General features: G+C 73.2%; 1 protein-coding gene across 1 annotated transcript; it reads left to right on the top strand.

Moving 5' to 3' along the window:
• Positions 1 to 17,501: 17,501 nt before the first annotated feature.
• Positions 17,502 to 20,102, top strand: AURANDRAFT_71842 (hypothetical protein; the record flags this gene model as incomplete). The annotated part of the gene is made up of 3 exons (XM_009039762.1): positions 17,502 to 18,422; positions 18,559 to 19,822; positions 19,871 to 20,102. 3 exons carry the CDS (start codon positions 17,563 to 17,565, stop codon positions 20,087 to 20,089), a joined length of 2,343 nt encoding a protein of 780 aa, XP_009038010.1.
• Between the last annotated feature and the right edge of the window lie 1,112 nt (positions 20,103 to 21,214).

The following is a 21,214-nucleotide window of genomic DNA, read 5'->3' as shown; positions in this document are numbered from 1 at the left end:
TGGACCGCGCCCTGCGGCGACTCGTCGCGCGTCGTCGCGCCGGGGCCCCGGCTCCTCGCGCCGCTCCGGCCCGCGCCGCTCCGGCCGGGCTCGCCCCTCGGCGACGGCTCCACCGTGCCGACGCCCTGGGAGACGACGACCGCCGAGCCGTCGACGCCCGTGGCGGAGGTCGTCACCGTGACGCAGATCGCGCCGGACCCGTCCGGCCGGACGAGCCCGCCGCCGGAGCTGGGCACGCCGCCCCGCGCCCGGCGCGAGCGCGCCCCGGCCAAGTGCGCGGTCATGTAGCCGCAGCGGACGGAAAAATCCCACTGCGCCTCGAACTCTTCTCTCTCTCTCTCCTTGACTCTGCTCTAAATCTCGCTGCTTGTGAGCCGCTCAGTGGCAGCGGTGGCCTGCCGAGGCGCGCCGGCTGGCCGGGGGTCCCAGTCGAGGCGTCAACATCACGAATGTCTCGGCAGAACCAGCGGCAGAGCTCAGAGCTCTCGAGCGCCAGACAGAAGTCCACTCAAAGCGCGTCCGACGCCGACCCATTCGACCTAGACAGAGCCTCAACGCCCTCTGCGTCTCCACCTACCACACCCGCAACACGCAGCCAAGTTTCGCTGCTTCGCGAAACGCCAAAAAACTCGCTCTGATTTCAAATGAAGCACTCCACCTACCCGCTCATCCTCCAGATCGTCATCGCGATGCTCTTCGTGCGCTTCGTGCGCGTCGAAGCGTTCACGAAGGTGCCGCGGGTGCCGTGCATGCAGTCGTCCCCGCTCGCGGCGCCGTCGCTCGCAGAACGCATCGTCGTCCGCGATGAGAAGCCCCCGACGCTCGTCAAGGTCGTCGCGCACCTGCCGCTCCTCGCGTCCGTCCTCGTCGCGCGCACGCGCGAGCTCTGGCGCGAGGCGCGCGAGGGCGGCGAGCCGGTCCCCGACGACGACGCGGAGAGCCGCCTCGGCGTCCTCCTCGCCGCGTGCATCATCGCGCCGCCGCTGGCGCTGGCCCGCGAGGTCGCCCTCAACGCGGGCCACCTCCTGGCGCGACCCGTGAAGCACGTGCGCTACATCGGCGCTGGAGCCGTGTCCGCGGCGCGCTACGTGTCCTGGGCGACGACGCCGCCGCCGCCCGCGCCGCCGCCGCGCCGCCTGCCGCAGTACCGCCACGCCGCCGCGCCGCTGCAGCAACCGCAGCGCGTGAACGGCGAGGCCCGTGTCCCCCAGCTCGCGTGAGATCATCCCGCGCGATAATCACCTTGAACATAGCCTGACGTAGCTGAAAGTTTGAAGTCTTCACTTTACCGTGACGGAGAGCAAGCATGCTCTCCGGCGCCTGCCGCAGTACCGCCACGCCGCCGCGCCGCTGCAGCAACCGCAGCGCGCCAACGGCGAGACCCGTGTCCCCCGGCTCGCGAGATCCCGCGCGAACAGACCTTGCACATCAGTTGAAGACCTCCACTGAGAGCATGCCAGTGCTCTCCGGCGCGCGCCGCCAGTGCCGTCGTGTGGCAGCAACCGCGCAGTCATCGACGTCGCGGAGGCCGTTCACGACGTCGCGGAGGCCGCTCGGCTTGCTGCAGACGACAACGTTCGCCCTCGTGCTGCGCCGCGCCATGGCGGCCCTCGCGCCGAAGAAGGTCGCCGTGTTCAACTACGGGTCCAACGGCGTCGCGCAGCTCCGCGCGCGCGTGCGCAACCCGGCCCTGACGCTCCGGCAGGCGCGCGCGCCGGCGTTCTCGCGCGTCTTCTGCCTCGAGGCGCCGAACTGGCAGCGCGGCGGCGTCGCGAGCCTCGCGCCCGGCGACGGCGCGCGCGGCTCGCTCGCGCTGCTCTCCGAGGAGGAGAAGCTGCTCCTCGACGCCTTCGAGAAGCCGAAGTACCGCGAGGTCGAGATCGACGTCGACGTCCGCGACGGCGACGTCTGGACGCCCGCGCGCGCCGTCGCCTACGTCGCCGGCGACGGCGTCTCCGAGTGGACCGAGGCGATGACGGCCGAGCCCTGCGAGGCCTACCGCGCGGCCATCGTCGCGCACCTGCGCACCGCGGGCTGGCCGACGGGCGAGCCGCTCGAGATCCGCTGCGCGCGGCGGGGCCTCCGGGGCGCGTGGCGCTACCCCGTCGAGGACCCGCGGACGCTGTCGCTCGAGTCGCTCGCCGTCGAGGTCAACACGCGGCGGGACGCGCCCTGGACCATGCCCGCGGCCATCGGCCCCTTCGTCGAGGCGACGCGGGCCGCGGGCTTCGCGACGGTCGGCGCGCTCGCGGCGGCGCTCGCGGACGGCGCCGCGGACGCGCGGCTCGCGGCGGGCGACGCACAAATCTGGGACGCGGACGCCGTCGCGGCGCTGCGGCGCGTCCCGCTCCACCGCGTCTTCACCTACGGGAGCCTCCGCCGGGGCCTCTTCAACGACGGCTACCTCGGCCGCGCGGTGTTCGTCGGAGACGCGGCGACGGCGGCGGAGTACGCGCTCGTGACGAACGGCCGGCTCCGCGAGGCGCCGTACACGTGGCCCTACGCCATCGCCGCCGACCGCGCGCGGCTCGGCGCCGCGCTGAGCCGCCTCGCGGGCGAGCTCTACGTCTGCTCCACGGAGGACCTCGCCGCCGTCGACGAGCTCGAGGAGCACCCGCACCACTACCGGCGGGACCGCGTCGACCTCGCGGGCGGCGGCGACGCGTGGATGTACGTCCTCGTCGACGAGGCGGAGCTCGCGGCCGCGGAGCGCGAGCCGGAGAACTACGCGGACGTCGGCGGCGACTGGGTCGCCTTCACGCGCACCCAGGGTAATTTTTAGGGCGGCGACTCCTGCTTGACGACGATGGCCGCGGAGACGGTCTGCCGGCAGAGCGCGCACGCGCGGATCGTGAGGCGGTTCCGCGTCGCGCCGTGCGCGCCGACCTGCATCTCCGCAAGCCGCTCGCCGCAGGACCGGCAGACCGCGTGGCCGCAGCTGAAGCGGAGCAGGTCGTCGCGCGGGAAGCTGTCGTAGCAGATCGGGCACGGCTCCGGCGGCGGCGGCTTCGCGCGCCGCCGCTCCGTGTCGACGGCGGCGGCGGCGGCGGCGCGGTCGGCCTTCGACGGCGTCGCCGCCTTCTTCTTCGTCGCGGCCGTTTTTCTCGACGCGCCTGCTTTCGCCGGCGGCTTCGCGGCCGCCTTCTTCGACGACACCGCCGGCGGCTTGGCCTTCTTCCGCCGCTTCTTCGCGGCCTTGGGCGGCTCTGGCGGCGCGGGGCGCTTCTTTTTCTCCGTTCGCTCCCGGAGCTTGTTGCGCTCGTCGAGGTCGTAGGGGAGGAGCTCCCCGGGCTCGAAGTCGACCCTGGCCGCGCGGTCCTCGCCGACGTACGCGACCGCGACGCGGCGCCGGCCCGACGAGACGACCTTCACGACGTAGTCGCGCTTGCCGACGACGACGCAGGCGAGGTCGCCCTCGTACCAGAGGCCGGGGACGCGCGCGTCCTCCTCCGGCGGCGGCGGCGGCCGGGCGCGCAAAAAGTCGTCGACGGCCCGCGCGACCGCGGCGCCGCAGCGCGCGACGACGAGGCCCATGGCGGCCTTGCGCGCCTCCGCGGCCGCGCGGCGCCGCGTCTTCAGCGTCTCCAGCGCCTCGAGCCGGTCGCTCCGCAGCTCGACGACGTCGCCCGCGCCCGCGGCCGCGATGCAGGCCTCGAGGTAGCTCGCGATCTGGTGGTGCGACCGCGCGACGTCCTGGCACGCGTTGTAGGCGTGGCCGACGAGGGAGTAGTAGCTGGGCCAGGCCAGGGGCGGCGTGCAGTCGCAGTAGGTGCCGCCCATCGTCGGCCCGCACTTCCAGCCGTGGCCGCCGAGCGGGCCGCGGAGCTTGAGGATGGACTCGACGCGCTTGACGACCTCGTAGAGCGCCGCCACGTCCGCGAGCCACGGCGGCGCCGCGGGCGCCGGCGGCACGACGGCCCCGGCGACGCGGCATCGCACGGCGGCGCGGCACCGCACGGTCAGCACGGCCGCGTCGAGCTCGACGTCGAAGGGCGCGCGCGGCGCCTCGGCGGTCGCCGCGGCGACGTCCGGAGCTGCTGCGTCTAAAGCGCCCGTCGATGCATCCAAATCCGCCAGATCATCAAAGGCTGCCAAATCGTCGAGGGCTGCGTCGAAGGCTGCATCGGCGACGTTCGCGGCCTCGAGGAGCGCCGCGGCCGCTGCCTCGTTCGGCGAGAGGCCGGTTGCAACGAGCCGCGCGAAGGCAGCGGTGACGTCCGCCGCGAGCGACGAGTCCATGCCAGTTTGACGAGGCTGCTCCGAAACTCAAAATAAGTGCATCATCGTGTTCAAGGCAGACAAAATCCTAGGCTGCCCAGGGCCAAGCGCTAAAACAGCCGAGGCTGTGTGCGCGCCGCCGCCGCTGGGTGGGCCGGCAGCCATGGACCACAACCTGCGGAGCTCCTTCCGGGAGTCCGTGGCGCTCACGGAGAGCGCCGTGAGCATGGATCCGACGGCGCGCGAGGAGGCGCTGCAGAAGGCCGCGGACATCTTCGTCGAGACCTACGAGCAGCTCAAGTTCGCGCGCGAGCAGCGCAACCTGCTCACGGGCTGCGCGAACCTCGGGTCGCCGGAGCTGCTCGTGCTCGCGGCGGAGGCGGCCGTGAAGAACAAGCGCTTCGACATCGCCGCGGAGGTGACGAAGACCTTCTTCCTCGACGCGGGCGGCACGGAGGACCAGTTCCTCTGCCGGACGCTCTTCGTGCAGGCGCTCGTCGAGGGCCACGCCGCCGAGCCCCTCCACGGCGCCGCGGGCGTCCAGCGGCGGCGCCTCGCCGTGTCCTACGTGCTCCACGCGCTGCGCATCGCGACCGCGGAGGTGAACCGGCCGCGCTACGACTTCCTCGTCTACAACGGCTCCGTCTACCTCTGGAGCATCGTGCACCCGCTGCTCCGGGACGGCGCGGCGCGCTACGCCATCGAGCCCCTGGACACGGCGTCCCGGGCCCTCGAGACCGTCGAGGACAAGGACCTGGACATGCGCGTGCGCTACCTGCGGGCTTTGGCGTACGCGCACGACGACGCGGGCGACGCGGCCAAGGCCGCCGAGTGCCTGAGCCGGGCCAAGGACCTCGCAAAGCGGCGTCTCGGCGAGAGCGAAGAGGCCGTGCGCGAGGCCGTCGGCGTCGTCGAGGCCTGCGGCGAGGAGCTGGCGGAGGCGCAGAAGCACCTCAAGGAGCTGCTCGGAGAGGACGACGAGAAGGACGACGACGAGGGCAAGAGCCCCCGGGGCGACCAGGCGTCGCCGCGGGGGTCGGACAAGGGGGGCAGCCAGCAGGGCAGCCCCCGGGGCTCCGTCGCCGCGTCGAGCGTCGGCGAGGGCCACGCGGAGCTCGTCGAGGCCGCCGAGGCCGCGGTGCTCGACGCGGAGCGGCGCAAGTCGGAGGCGTCCGTCAAGGTCGAGGCGGCCTACGCGAAGAAGGCCAAGGAGAGCGACGCGCTGATGGAGGTCTACCTCCACGCCGTGCACACGTCGAGACTGCAGGACGCCGCGGCGAAGAAGCTCGGCGACGAGACGAAGTCGGACATGACGGCCGGCGACGGCAAGACGCCCGAGAGCCGGCGGAGCCGCGCGGCGCACGTGCTCCAGCACGTCAAGTCCATGATCGGCCAGATGCCCGCGCGGGAGGCGCTCCAGCATCTCGTGGACATGTGCAAGGAGCTGGGCGTCGAGTTCCCGCCGGACGGCGACTTCGGCGACGACAAGGCCGCGGCGAAGAAGTCGCCGCGCGCGCCCGCGCCCGACGACGAGCCCGCGAAGGCGCAGACCCTGCCGCCGGAGAGCGCCGAGGCCGTCGCCGACGCGGGCCGCGCGGCGCTCCACCTCGCGGACTTCTCCGGCGACGAGGCGCTGAGCCGCACGGAGGCGCGCGACGTCGCGAAGCTCTGCGTGAAACGCGCGTCGAACGCCAAGGACGCGCCGGCGGTCGCGCGCGTGAAGCTGGACCTGCTGCGCTGTTTACTCCTCGCCCGGGAGCTCGACGAGACGGACGCCGTGCCGCTGTCGTCGATCAAGAGCGGCGGCGGCGAGGGCGCGAAGAAGAAGGCCGCCAAGGAGAACAACGACCCCGCGGCGCGCGCGCTCGCGGCCAAGCAGGAGGAGCAGGCCGCGGCCGCGAAGAAGGAGAAGCTCAAGACGAAGGAGGTGTTAGCATTGCGGCTCGCGCGGCGCGTCGACGCGCTCAAGCAGCTCGACCGCACGCTGCTCGCCGTGAAGCGCTTAGGCGACCCGGAGCTCATCCAGGAGGGCTGCGTCTGCACGTGGAACGTCGCGCTACCGTTATTGCAGCCCCACCTCCGGCGCCACGTCTACCGCACGTTCCAGCTCGCGGCGACGCTCCTCGAGGAGATCCGGTCGCCCCTCGTCGCGTTGCGGGCGAAGCTCCACTTCGAGGTCGCCCAGTGCGAGCTCGCGTCCGACTTTTTGGCCAAGGCGTCGACCAGGGCAGCAAAAGAGAGCGAAATTCCCAACTTCAAAGGCTCATATCTCGGCCGTTTTCCACTCGTTTTGGCTGATTTTTGGACGAGCGATCATCTCTCGGAACGGTCTCGAAGCGTGGATGCTTTCTTTGGAACGCGCGCGCGCGGAACACTCACATTGAAGCGACGTTGAATCTCTCTTTTGCTGCCCAGGCGTCGACGGAGATCAAGAAGGCGCTCGAGATCGACTACGGGGCCATCGACGCGGACACGGCCGCGGAGGCCCTCGACGAGGAGAACGGCCCGCCGCCGGGCGACCACGACGACAAGGCGGAGCAGGCGACGCCGGCGGACGACGGCGACGCGCCGCCCGTCGACGCGTCGCACGAGGCCGAGTACAAGCTGAGGCCCCTGGACCGCTACGTGAAGCCCCTGCAGAACCGGCTCCAGCTCCGGTCGAACCTGTACCAGGAGCCCGACTCCCTCGAGGACAAGGCGACGCTCATGCTCGACCACGCCTTGGAGGTGCCGAACGCGCAGCTCCAGCGGACGATGCTCGACCAGGTCGCGGGGCTTTTGATCGACATCGAGAAGAAGTTGGACCACGCGCCGCCGCCGCCGCCCGAGGGCGGCTGGTCCGCCGCGCTCGCGGCCTTCAGCGAGGCCGCCTGGGACGACGCGGCGACGCCCCAGGTCGACGAGGACGTCGACCGGCCCGCGTGGGGCGACGCGCTCGCGGCGCTGCCGTTCGCGGCGCCGACGGCCGACGGCGCCGAGGGTGATGCCATCGCGGAGCCGGGGAGCCGCGAGATGCAGCGCGCGACGCTCTGGTCCGCGTTGATCGACACGGCCTGGAAGCACCACCGCGACTCGTCGCGCGAGCTCGTCCAGGTCGGCGCGGCCATCCTGCTCCGCGACGTCTGGAGCTTGGAGACGCACTCGGAGTTCGTCGTCATGCAGGTCCAGGCCCAGTTCGCGCTAGCCGAAGCCTACGTCGACGAGCTCCAGGCGACGGCGAAGCGCGCCGCGCGCGAGCACGCGGAGCGCGCGGACCCGACCTTGGCGAAGAAGAAGAAGAGCGGCGCGACCAAGGGCGAGGGCGCCGAGGACGTCAAGGTGCCCCTCGCCTGGCTCGAGCTCGGCGTCGACTCGACGGCCGTCGACGCGCGGGACCGCGAGGACGACCAGGGCGACGCGGACGCGGGCTCGAACTCGCGCGCGTCGACGCCGAGCCGCCGCGCGTCGCAGCGCGGCGGCGGCGCGCCGTCCGCGGCCGCGCGCGCCGCGAGCGCGGGCAGCCAGGGCGGCGGCGGCCTCGACGACGAGTCCGCGCTCACGGACGACCGCACCCAGGCCACGCGCATGCGCCCGAGCCCCAGCTGCCTCAGCGCGCTCAAGCGGCGCGTGCTCGGCGCGCTCGTCGGCGGCCTCAGGCGCGCGGAGCGCCTCGGCGTGGCGAAGCTCGTCGAGTCGGGCGCGGCCTGCATCTGGAACTACCACCTCCACCTCATGCGCCGCGACCGCTACGACGTCATGCTGCCCGAGGTCCTGGAGTCGCTGCGGGCCGCGCGCGACGCGCTCGTCGCCGTCGGCTCCGACGACGACGCGCTCGGCGCGTCGCTCGCGGAGATGATCGCGCGGATCCTGGTCGCCGGCGGCAAGGCCAAGGAGGCGTCGGACCTCTGCGCCGAGGCGACGAAGCGCCACGGGCTCCGGCGGCCCCTCCTCGTCAAACGCCTCGTCGAGCTCTTCGCGGAGACGGAGAACGGCGCGTCGCCGCCGCCGCCGCCGCCGCCGCAGCCCAAGTCGCCGCGCGCCGCGCGGACCGCGTCGGGCGTCGACGAGGCGAAGCTCGTCGCCGAGCGCGCCGCCGTCTTCTTCGACGTGCTCGCGCGCCTCGCGAAGCTCAAGCAGCTCCCGCGGGCCGACCCGGCCGCGGACGAGGCCATCGGCGCGGCCGCCGCGCGCCTCGACGACGCCGCGCGCGAGGAGAAGCTCGCGCAGCAGATGCGCCTCGACGCGTCGACGCGCGCGCGCGAGGTCGAGAAGGAGCGGCCCCAGGACGCGGCGTCGGAAGCCGAGGTCGCCGCGCTCGCGCTCGCGCCGACGTCGCGCGAGGCCGACGGCGACGCCCTGGTCCTGCGCCTCGAGCTCTGGGCGCGCCTCGCCGTCGAGGCCCTGCGGCTGGGCGTGGGCAAGCGCGTCCAGGCCTGCGCGACGCGCGCCGTCGGCCTATTGCCGGAGCCGCCGCGGCCCGCGCCGTCGCTCGACGACCAGGCCGCGCACGCGGAGAGCGAGACGCGCGCCGTGCGCGACCGCGGCGGCGCCGACGACGACTCGACGACGGTGACGGACGCGTCGGAGGCGTCGTCGGAGTCGACGACGCCGCCGCCCTTCGCGGGCGCCATCCCCGTCCACGCCTGGCGCTGGGGTTCGGTCGCCGAGGCCGCGCGCGCGAACGCGATCCAGCGGTCCGTGTCGCCCGGCCAGGACAAGGCGACGCAGGACGCCTTGTTCGCCGCGGCGCTGAGCCACTTCGTGCGCGCGGCGCGCCACGCCGTCGCCGCGAAGCAGTGGCCCTTCCTCGGCGTCCACGCCGCGGAGCAGCTCTGGAACGCGGCGCTGCCTCTGGCCGGCGCCGCGGTGTCGCGGCGGCTCACGCGCGCGCCCGTGCGCGCGATGCTCGCGTGCCTCGACGCCTTCCCGGACGGCGGCGGCGCCGGCGCGATCCCCGTGCGCGCGTCGCTGCTGGGCCTGCTCCTCGAGTGCCACAGCGACGCGCGGGAGTGGAGCAAGGGGCTCGGCGTCGTCGACAAGGCGCTCCGCGACCTCGGCCAGTCGTCGTCCAAGGCCGCGACGCCGCAGCCGTCGGGCGGCGGCGGCGACGCGCCGACGGACGGCAAGGCCGCGGAGAAGGAGCTGCGGCGGTCGCTGCTCGAGTGGCGCGTGCGCTTTTTGTCGAAGCTGGGCCGGTCCGCGGCGACGAACCTCGGGAGCCAGGTCAAGGTCGACGGCGACGCGGCCACGTACGCGCGCGTCTGGGCGACGCTCGCGCGCGCCGCGTCGGACCCGCGGCAGCAGCTCGCCGCGTACCAGAAGGCGCTGGAAGCCGTCGCCGGCCGCTTCGAGCGCGTCGAGTACCTCGTCGAGCTCGCCGAGTGGCTCGTCGCGCAGCGCGTCGCCGCGCGCGACGCGGAGTGCGCCGCGCGGCTCGCCGCGGACATCCTGCTGGAGGTCGACGCGAACGCGACGAAGGAGCTGCCGAGGACGGGCTCGGCGACGATGAGCCGCGCCGGGTCCCAGCTCGGGTCGCGCATGGGCTCGGAGCGCGGCGGCGCGTCCGCCGCGGGCAGCGAGCGCGGCGGCGGCGGCGAGAGCGGCAGCGACGCTGGCTCGAACGCGGGCAGCGCCATCACGGGCGGGTCGAGGCGCGTGGGCCGCGGCGGCAGCCAGGCCGGCGGCGACCAGGCGTCCGGCGCCCAGTCGCGCGCGCAGACGGCCCAGTCGCAGCGGTCCCAGGCCGCGAGCCAGCGCGGCGGGTCGCGCGCGGGCTCGGAGAAGCAGGCGTCGAAGATCAGCCACGCGCCGCCGCGCCTCGCGGCGGCGCACCTCGAGCTGCTGCTGCGGACCCTGTCCATGCTGAGCTCCCTCGCGGGCACGCTCGGCGAGCGGCGCAAGTGGCTCCTGCTCGGGTCGCACTACGCGACGGTGCTCGTGAACCGCGGCGTCGACGCGGCCAACGCCGTCGCCGCCAAGGAGGCCCAGGTGGAAGCGTTACAGGCCGCGGCGGGCGACGGGACGGGAAAAAGGGCGTCCGCGGCCGTCGCCGCGCCGGCGGCCGACGCCGCGCGGAAGGAGCCGCGCTTCCGGCGCGTCGAGTCGCTCGGCGACTGGTGCGCCTGGGACCTGAGCCCGGATTTGGTCGCCCACATGGCGCGCGCGGACCGGGGCCACGAGAAGGACGTGTTGAATGCCAAGAACTGCCCGAGGGTACCTCTAACGGCGCACCACCTCTGCGCGCTCGCGGACGGTCTGGTGGACCTCGGCTTCCACGGCCAGGCGTTGGCGCCGGCGGCGTGCCTCCAGCTTTTGGGGTATTTGGCATCGGGCCACCGCGGCGAGGAGGACGCGGAGGGCGGCGCCAAGGGCGACGACGCCGCGTCGAAGGATTCCAAGGGCGGCGCGGGCGACAAGGGCGGCGAGGGCAAGAAGGAGAAGCGCGGCTCCATCGCGAAGAAGGGCGGCGACGCGCCGCCGGCCGCGGAGAAGCCGAAGAAGGGCGCGGCCGCCGAGGCCGCCGGCGCGGCCGCGCCGACGCCCGCGCTCGCGGTGCTCGGCGGCGCGCGGCGCGCGCGGCTGCTCTTCGAGCTCGGCGCGACGGCGACGGCGCTGGGCCAGCTGCGGGCTTTGGGCGGCCTGGGGCTCACGGCGGAGGCCGAGGCCGCCGCGGCGGACGCGACGGACGTCGAGCGGCTGCTGGAGCAGCGCGCGCAGCAGGCGCGCGGGTCCGTCGTCGAGGAGGAGGAGTCGCCCGAGGCGCTCGCGGAGCAGGCCGCGCGGGGTTTAGAGTGGAAGGTGAGCCGCCTCGAGACGCGCCACGTCTGGTGCGCCATCGCCGGCGAGCTCGTGGCGCTGGAGCAGCCCGCGGCCGCGGCGACGTACGTCGCGGCCGCGCGGCGGCACAACGACGCCTTCGGCGACGTCTCCGGCGCGGGCCGCTGCGCCGAGGCGTCGGCGGCCATCGCCGCGGCGCGGGGCGCCTTCGACGAGGCGCGGGGGCTGACGCTGGCGGCCCAGGCGGCGCTCGGCGACAAGGGCGACTTCCGGTCCTGGACGCGGACGACGCTGAGCCTCGTCAAGTGCCTGCTGGCCTCGGGCCAGCGCAACGGCGCCAAGGTCGCGCTGGCCAAGGTCGGCGATATTTTGGCGCAGAAGGCCCGGGTTTCGGAGAAGCGCGGCCGCACGGAGCCGCGGGGGCTGACGACGATGGACAGCGACGGCGCGGCGCTCGGCGAGGGCGAGCCCGTCGTCGAGTCGACGATCTGCTGGGCCCAGCTCGAGCTGTTGCGCGCCCGCGTCGAGGCGGCGGAGGCCCTCGAGTCCGTCGGCGTGCCGGACCCGCACCGCGCGGACGGCGCGACGGTCCCGGTGCCCGCGGGCTGGTTCCGCGCGCGCGAGCGCCTCGAGGTCATCTTGGACCGCTTCCGCGACATCGGCGGGCCCGGGTCCGACGTGCCCCACCCCATGGCCCTCGACGCGGCGGGCCTCATCGCGCGGCTCGACTACGACGGCTGCCGCCTGCACGCGCGGCTCAACAACGGCCCGCTGGACCTGGAGACGCTCGGGCCGGCCGTCGAGAGCGTCGAGAGCGCGCTCGACGCGTCCTACCGCCTGTACGCGGCGGCCTGGCCCCCGCGGGACACGCTGGCGAAGCTCAACGGCGCGCCCGCGGCGCTGGACCCGCTCCGGCTGCGGGTCGCGCCGCCCGTCGGCCGCCGCGTCGGCTCGCTGCTCGTCGCGGCGTCGCGCGCGCGCGTCGTCATGGCGGCCCTCGCGGGCGAGAACCGGTCCGCCGCCGTCGCCGCGGCGGCGGCGGCGGCCGCGGGCGGCGACACCATCGACCAGTGGCTCGCGGAGACGGAGCCCGCGGACAGCGGCGCGCGCGCGGACGAGCTCGAGGTGCCCCACAGCGAGCGCGCGCTCGTCCACGCGGCGTCGGCCGTGCAGCTCGCGACGTCGGCGGCGCCCGCGGCGCTGCCGGCGGCGAAGACGGCGCTGGGCGCGGCCTTCGCGCTCCTGGCGACGCGCCTCGGCCACTTCGACGGCGTCTGGGATCTGCGCAAGGTCGGCCTCATCAAGCGCGAGCCGTCGCCCGACGGCGACGCCGCCCCGGACGGCGACGAGCCGCCGCCCAAGGTCGAGGACGAGGGCAGCGTCACCGCGGAGAACTACATCCCCGCGCCGCTGCCGGACCGGCCGAGCCTGCCGTGCCTCTACCGGTGCGTCGGCGGCGACGCGGACGGCGACCCGGCGCGGGGCAAGTTGAGCGCGCGCGAGCTCGAGGACCCGCGCACGACGCCCGCCGACGACCCCCGCGACAGCGACCAGCTGCTCGACGCGGACGCGGACGACCTCAAGGGCCGCGAGGTTCTAGCCGCGGCCCAGGCGGCGCTCGACGGGTCCGAGCCCGCGGCCGTCGACGACGCCGCGCCGGAGGACGACGCGCGGCGCATGGCCCTGCGCGCTTTGGGCGCCGCGGTGTCTTCCGGGCTGCGCCGCGGCCGCTTCGACGACGTCGGCATGGCCGCGTCGGAGCTCGTCGACATCTACGGCGTCGCGCGGCCCTTGGACGCCGTGTGCTGCGTGCTGCTCTACCAGTCGTGCTGCGCGCGGCGCTGGCTGCTGGGCGTCTACCGCCGCGCGACCGCGCGGCGCGACCTGAGCCGCGCGGCGTCGCTCGCGCGCGTGCTCGCGCGCGCGGGCGCGCTCTGGGGCTGCGGCGGCGACGGCGGCGACGGCGACGACTGCGGCTTCGGCGCGGGCGGCGGCGACGACGCCCTCGGCGGCGCGTCGGGCGGCGATCTATCGTTGGCGGTGGACCCGAGCGACCCGCTGCCGTCGCCGGGCGCGATCTGCGACGTCGCGCGGTCCGCGCCCGCGTCCGCGGCCATCTCCGGCGGCTGTTTGGCGTCCGGCGCGCCGCCGGCCGTGAGCTTCGCCTGCCCCCACGAGTTCCCCGCCGCCGCGGCCGCGCGGCGCCACCTGGGGGCCGCGTCGACGGCCTGGAAGCGGTTGGATCTCGCGAGCCAGCCCGCGGTGCACGCGGCGCTCAAGAAGTGCTCGCCCCAAGCGCTCGGCGCGCCGCCGCTCTACGTCCTCGCGCTCCAGCTCACGCCCAACGGCGACGCCATCTACGCGGCGCTCGCGCGCGCGGGCGACTACGACGTGCCGCCCGCCGTCGACGGCGTCCCCGACGATCTGGCGCCCGCGCGCGCGGCCATCGCGCGCCACGTCTTCACCGTCGACCAGCGCAAGGAGCTCGCGGCGCTCGACGCGGCCGCGCGCGCGTGGCGCGCGGCCGCGAGCCGCTTCCTGCTGTTGTACAGCGACGACGCGGGCGCGCCGGGCGACTTCAAGAAGGCCGAAGCGAAGGTCGCGCCGACGGAGGACCCCGTGGACCCCGAGCTCGGCAAGTCGGCGTCCCAGGTGTCGTTCCCGCCGGACGTCAAGGATGCGGCCGACGCGCTCTTCGCGCCCGAGGACCAGCTCGAGCGCGACTTCGAGGCGCTCGCGGCGCGCACGGCCGCGTGGCTCGCGCCCGTGCTCGAGAACAAGCTCATCGCCGCGGGCTTGGAAGCCGTCCGCAAGCACGCGTCGCCCGACGGCGACGGCGGCGCCGCGCCGGCCAAGGGCAAGGGCGGCGCCGGCGCGCCCGCGCTCACGGTCTTGCTGGATGTGCGGTTGCAGCTCCTGCCCGTGGAGGCCGCGCCGCACCTCGCGTCGCTCGGCGTGCCCCTGAGCCGCGACTTCAGCGTCCACATGCTCGCGGCGCGCGCGGACGCGCTGCTCAACTCGGGCGCCGTCGACGCCAAGGGCAAGAGCGCCGGCGGCGGCGACCTCGCCTTCGAGAACGGCGACGTGGCCTTCGTCGCGGACCCGCGCAACGAGGACAGCGGCTCCGCGTCGGCGGACAAGCCCCGGAGCACGGTGCTGGGCAATCTGACGCGGCTCCAGGCGAACCCCAAGGGCGCGGGCGCGTGGACCGAGGGCGTCCGCGGCGACGACCACATCCCCGACGCGACGGAGATCATGGAGCTTCTGTTGCGGCGCGGCAACGGCGGCTTCGTCTTCTACGGCGCGGGCCGCTCGGGGAGCCACCTGCCGCCCGCGGACCTCGCGGGCCTGAACGTCGAGGGCTGCCGCGTCGCGATGCTCCTCGACCGCGCGGACAACGAGCTCACGTACCGGCGCCAGTCGAAGATCGACACGCAGAAGAAGCGCGACGACCTCGCGCTCGAGGAGCCCCTGGAGACGGCCGCGCTCTGGTCCCTCGCGGGCACGGGCGCGGTGCTCCTGAACCAGTGGTCGACGTCGTTCCACGCGAACCGCCTCCTGCTCAACAAGCTGCTGGACGGCATGAGCGACATGGGGCTGACCATGGGCGAGGCGCTGCTCCACGCGTCCAAGGCCGACGAGATCCCCGAGGACATCGTCGACGCGCCCGAGGACGCGACGAAGGACTCGGGCAGCCGGCCGGGCAGCGGCAAGAGCGACAAGGGCCGGCCGGGCAGCGGCAAGGGCAAGAAGCCGTCGACGCCCAGCAAGGAGAAGCGGCCCTCCAAGGCGCCCAAGCCCGCCGAGAAGACGCCGTCGTCGTCGACGCTCGGCCTCGACGGCGCCGCGATGCCCGCGGTGCAGCTCAAGGCCCGCGTCAAGTACTGCCCCGTGCTCTTCGGCCTGCCGACCTTCCGGCTCAAGCCCTAGGTTGGGGTTGTGCTAAGGGCCGCGCGGTCCAGCTAGCGTCGCGCGGCGTGGGATCTCCGTTAGGGGTCCCCTCCTCCTACGCGCGCTACGCGGCCGCGGGGACCTCCGTCGGCGGCTGGTCGCCGGGCGCGGGCGGCTCCTCGCTGCAGATGAAGCACGTCTCGTTCGCGTCCTTCGCCGCGCAGGCGACCGTGGCGAAGGACGCGCCGACCGCCTCGGCGCAGCCCTGCGTCTCGTCCTCCACGGCGAGCGGCTTGATCTCCAGCTGGATGCGCCCGAGCTTCTTCTCGCGCTTCTCGTGCTCGTCGAAGAGGTTGCGGTTGCCGCCGGCCGACGTCATCGAGTCGAGCATGGCGCCCATGGTGGCGGAGGAGCGGCGCGCGGGCTTGTGGAGCGCGTGCTTGTCGCGCGCGTCCAATTCGATGGGCTCCACGTCCAGCCAGGTCACGGGGAGCGAGAACATGCCCTTCTTCGCCGCCTCGATGTCGATGTCAACGTCGACTTTGCCGAGGAGCGAGTCCGCGACCGTGCCTCCGGAATAGATCCAGAAGCGGATCGACTCCGTCTTTTCCTCCAGCTTCACGGGCACCTCGAACGTCGCGTCCCAGCTGGGGTGCACCGTGCTTGGCTTCTGGTCCGTCTGCAGCTCGTGCGAGCCCCAGTGGATGAGCACGAAGGGGTCCGACACGTCGCCGCTCGCGGGCAGCAGGTCGATGCCCTGGATGATGTGGATGACCAAACATACCTCCGGCGCGCCCTCCTCCTCGGCCTCGGTGGTGTCCACGTTCACGCTCATGCCTCGCCCTTGCAGAGCGTCTCCTGGATGACCTGGATCGACTCCGGCTCCGAGTCGGGGCCCTGGAGGAAGCTCTCCCACACCGTTTATGCGGGCGCCGATGGATGGCAGGAGTCGCCTCAGTCGGGGCAGCCTTTCCTTCGGGAAGAACTGTTTACATCTGTACTTGTTGAGGTACGGTAAGACACTGCCTTTTGGGCCGACAGCCGATGTTTCAGCCGCTGGAAATCGACGATGTCTGGCCCTCGCGCCGGCTGTACTGCAGCGATTTCGACGCGGTAAAGCCCTAACGTTCCACACATGGACCCGACGCGTCGGTCTGCCTATTTTTTTCCGGCGCGCGGCGCGTCTGCGCGCGAGGAACACTGGTGGTGGCGGCACGGAGCGACTGCAATCGGTGCGGTCCAGCGTTTCTGCGCGCCCACTGGCTTCGTAGCGTGCCGTTTTGCGATGGGAGCTGCTTTGTATATGTCTCGACGTGTTCCAACCCGCGGGTGCGCTGGGAGACGGATTTCGCACGCGCTCGCGACCTCGACGCGGTGGCGCGAACGCTGTACCGAGATCATGACGTGCTTTTGTACGTCAAAACAGACTTCTCCGAGAGCGCGCGAGCTACGACGGCTGACGAACGGGCCCCTACGACTCGCCCAAGGTGTCGGACGCGTCCCTGCGACTCGTTCTGGCTTGCCGACGGTTTCGGGGTCGTTTTCGGTGCCCGAGAGGCGCTGTTTTCGCCGACGAGAAAACGCTGCCGTCGCGCGGTCTTTTTGGCCGGACCGTCGCGTATGGTCATGCCGACGTGCGCGCGGCCCTTTAGAGCGCCGAAAACGACTCGTGTGTCGTCGCGTAAGGGTCGGTTTGGGGCTGGATTCCCTCTAGGGATCGGACGAACGCCATCCGATCGCTGCAACACCCTCACAACTGGGCGTGAAAGTTTGCTGGGCCCTTCCTTAGGCGTACCCGCCGGTGCTTACCAATTTTTCACCATAGAAACTACCATCGTCGCGCGCACTGGCCGACGGCGCCCGCCGCTCCCGGCGTGATCCCCAGCCAACTCGCTCGGGCCGCTCTCCGAGCAGCTCAGAGAGCATGTGACAAGCTTTGAGACCTTTTACAGCCGCTACAGCATGGATTCCAGCCGTTCCGCTTCCCACGCGCTCCAGATATGTTGCGCCGACAACGCGGTGCAAAAGTAGTCGCGCGAACGCGGTCGCGCGCGTCCGAAATCGGCTCAAAAGGGATCGATTTGCGACCATACCCTACGATCCCAGACTTTGCGCGAGTTCGGGCGTGCCAGGAGTCGCAGGGGCGTCGATCGTGTCCTATCGTAACCCCATCGTCGCGCTGCGCAAGCGGTTCCGCGTCTTGGCGTCCGTCGGCGTTTTGGCAGCGTTCGCGGTCGTGTCGGCGTTTCGGCGCTCGTCTCGAACGCGCGGCCGCGGAGTCGAAACAGTCCCCGAGGGTGTTCTCGCGGTTCAGTCCGCTCGAGGCGTGTATGGAGCAGACCGCGGTAACAAAACGGCTCTCTATGATGCCACGAGCGGCTCGGAGAGGTGGGATCGACACGATTTGAGCATATATTCGTCGAGAGCGCGACCTCCGCGCGCCCGCGCGCCCGCGATTCGCTGGAAAAAAGTAGTCAGGCCCACGCGTTGGGTCTATGCGCCGCGCGTCACGGCTTTACCGCGCTCAAATCGACGCGGTACAGCCGCCGTCTCGGCCAGACGGCGGCGGCGCCAGCGGCTGAAACAGGCCAAAAGGCAGTGAAGAATCGGCTTCGCTAGAGCTAAAAGCTTATGGCAGCCAACCTCGCGAAGCACCACCTCGGCAAGGCAGCCGAGCTCGACGCGCAGGAGGCCGCCATGGACGCGAAGGAGGCCGCCATCGCCAAGGAAGCGGCGTCGAAGCCGCCGCTGTCGCGCCCGCTCGCGTCGCTGCTCGGCAAGGCCATCGTCGTGACGGGCGCGACGAGCGGGCTCGGCCGGTGCATCGCGCTGCAGTGCGCCAAGGCCGGCGCGCGCGGCGTGCTCATCTTGGGCCGCGACGCGAAGCGCGGCGCCGCGGTCGTCGCGGCGATCAAGGACGCGGCGCCGCGGTGCCTCTGCGAGTTCGTCCGCGGCGACCTCGCGGAGGGCCCCGCGTGCGCGGCGGCGGCGCTCGCGGCCGCGACGAAGCTCTTCGGGACCGTGGAGGGGCTCGTCAACTCCGCGGCGGTCTGCTTCCCGCGGGGCACGCTCGCGTCGACGAGCCCGGAGCTCTGGGGCACGATGCTCGCGACGAACCTCACGGCGCCCTTCCTCTTCACGCAGGCCTTTGCGGCGCACATGAAGGCGTCGAAGACGCGCGGCTCCGTCGTCAACATCGGCTCCTGCGCCGCGCACGGCGGCGCGCCGTTCATCCTCGCGTACTCGTGCTCCAAGGGCGGGCTCACGGTGCTGACGAAGAACTCCGCCCAGGAGCTCCGGGGCGACGGCATCCGCGTGAACCAGATCAACATGGGCTGGTGCCTCACGGACGCGGAAGACGCGGGCCAGCGCGCGGAGAAGGGCGACGGCTGGCTCGCGGACGCGGACGCGGGCAGCCCGTCGGGCCGGCTCCTCCGCACCGTGGACACGTCGGCCTCCGTCGTCCACTTCCTCTCCGACGCGACGGCCATGGTCACGGGCGCCGTCCTCGACATCAGCCCCGACGTCATCCCGGGCATGCTTCCGGCGGCCGTCGGGTAGAGGATTTTGCCTAAAATGTCTTCTGCGTGCACCTCAACCATGGCTCAGCGCCGGGTCGTCGACGCGTCGTGGCCGTGTAGGCGCGCTTCCGATGGCGCCCAAGCCCGTCACCGCGCTCGGCCAAAACATTAGTTTTTTCGTCGTGCACGACAACGACGGCGCGCCGCCCGCGCCCGCGCCCGCGCCGCCGCAGCCCGCGGCGAAGCGCCAGAGCAACCAGCCATCGATCACGACCCACCGCCGCACGCCGTCGCTGACGCCGGCGGAGCTCGCGGCGCAGGCGAAGCGCGCCGAGGCCGCGCGGCTGTCCGCGGCGGCGGCGGTGCGCGCGCTCGCGGAGAAGCGGCGGCCGGCGTCTTCGTCGCCGCCGCCCGCGCCCGTCGCGCGCGCGTGGACGCCGTCGCCCGTGCCGCCGGCGCGGACGCCGGAGGCGACGGCCGCCGCGGCGGCGCTCGCCGCCGAGGACGCGCTGCGACGCGCGCGCGCGCGGATCCCGTCGCCCGCGCCGCCCGCGCGGACGCCGGAAGCGACGGCCGCGGCGGCCGCGCTCGCCGCCAAGGCCGCGCTGCTCGCGGCGGCGCGGCTCGCGGAGGAGACCCGCCCCCTCGCGGCAATCGCGGAGGAGGCCCGTCCCCCGGCTCCCGCGGTGCGCGTCTCGGGCTGGGTCGAGCGCTTCATGGACCGGCCGCCGCGCGAGGCGCGCGCGCCCGCGGCGCCGGCGTTCGAGATGCCCGCGAAGATGAACGACTTCATCCTCGAGGGCTTCCGCGACCGGCAGGCGGGGTCGCGCGCGCCCCCGGACGAGTCGTCGTCGTCGGACGACGACGAGGACGAGAGCCGGAGCCTCGGCGACGAAAGCCGGGGCGACGACGCGAGTCGTCAAGGCTCCGAAAGCCGGGGCGACGACGCGAGCCGGGCGAGCGGCCCGAGGCCCGAGGACGCCGCGCGGCGACCGCCGCGGCCGAAGCGCGACAGGTACTACGAGGAGGCCTCGGACGACGACGCGGCGCCGCCGGAGGCCGAGGTCCTCGAGAAGCCCGCGCGGCACCGCGACCGTGACCGGATCCGGAGGCACAAGCTGCGCAAGGTCGGCGCGAGCGACCTCGACCAGATCCGCGCGCGCGGCGCCGCGACCGTGCTCTCCGCGCGCCTCGCGGCGACGTCGGACACCGTCGGGACCACGATCACGCAGCTCAAGCAGCGCATCGCGACCAAGTCCGTCGAGAGCATCGAGACGGACCTCGCGCGGCTCCGCCGGGAGATCGCGACGCGGGACCCGGGCTGGCAGCGGCAGGACGACGAGCCGACGGACGTCAACTACGAGCTCGACCAGGCCGCGGCGGCGCTCGAACTCTTCGAGACCCACGTGGCCCGGGCGGAGCGCGCGCTCGCGACGGTCGGTCCTCGTTGTCTCCTCGCCGGCGATCACCGCCGCGTTCCGTAGGCCCAGCGCGACGCACTGGCGGCGTTGATCCGCTCGCCTCCGCTCGAACGGCGCGCGCGCAGGTATCGCGGCAGGCCCAGATCGCTCGAGACGCGCGCGCGCGGCTCGACGCGCTCCGCGCCCAGCGCCCGGCGTCCGGGTGAGCGCGTGTTTTTCGTCGGAGTCGGCCCGGTCGCGTCGGTCGTGCGGACGCTGCCGCGCCAGCTGCCAGTGGCATAAGTCTGCTGTTGTGTTTTGTCACGGGAGCCTCTGCCGGCAGACGGCCTCGCTGCTGCGAGCCGGGAGTGCGCGGAAGTGCACAGGCCTCGGAGCCTCGACGGAGGCGTCCTCGGCGACCGCTGTGGCGAGAGTGGCGGGAAGGTTCACGCTCCGAGCATGGCGAGAAAGCGCCCGTTTTGGGACGAGAGTAGCGACAGTGATGATGGTGCGCCACCGGTCAAGCCACGAAAGGGACTTCTCGACTCGAGCAGCGACGAAGACGAGCCGTCAGAGCCGGCGTTGAAAAGAAAGAGCTCGCCGCCTGCGCCCAAGCCGCCTGTTTTTGAACCGTCTGCGCCCGAGCCGTCTGCGCCCAAGCCATCTGCGCCCGAACCGTCTGCACCCGAGCCGTCTGCGCTCGAGTCGTCTACGCCCGCGCCACCATTGCCGGAGCCGCCCGCGCCGACACCGCCCGCGCCGAAACCGCCCGCGCCGAAACTGCTCGCGTGCGCGCGCGCCGCGCCGCCCGCCTCTGCGCCGTCCGCGCCGTGGAGCTGTGCGGCCTGCACCTTTCGCCATCATGGCGTGGCCGCCGAGCTGAACGAATGCTCGGTCTGCGGCGAGGCCCGAATGGTGGAGCCGCGGGCGCGAGCCGCGAAGGCTCCGCGGGATGTCATCGACCTCTGCGACAGCGAAGACGAGAGCACGCAACCGCTCACGATCGACCTCTGCGACTCGGATGATGACGCGGACGCGGAACAGCCGTCCGCGCCGATCGACGACGAGGCGCTCGCCCGGAGCCTCCAGCGCAAGTTCGACGCCGAGGCCGCGCGCGCCGCGCCGGTCGACTTCAAGGCGCTCGACGCGGCGCGGCGGGCGCGCGCGGCCGCGCGGCCGAAGGGCGCGGCGCCGTCGGACGACGACGACCTGCTCTACTCCCAGCGGGAGTCCCTGCGCGACTCCGCGGCCGCGAGCGCAGGCCGGCTCCGGCTGAAGGTCGTCTCGGTCGAGCACAACGAGCACTCGCGGCCTCGCCAGCCGCTCTACGAGCGGTTCGTCGCCGCGTGGCGCCGGGTCCCGAACAAGACGATGCGCCTCGTCTACCACGCGACGCCGGAGCGCAACATCCGGAGCATCCTCCGCCAG

This window comes from Aureococcus anophagefferens (genome assembly GCF_000186865.1).
Source record: "Aureococcus anophagefferens unplaced genomic scaffold AURANscaffold_12, whole genome shotgun sequence".
Taxonomy (NCBI): domain Eukaryota; class Pelagophyceae; order Pelagomonadales; family Pelagomonadaceae; genus Aureococcus; species Aureococcus anophagefferens.
Note: the sequence above shows the minus strand (reverse complement) of the source record. Positions and strands in the feature narration are given on the sequence as shown.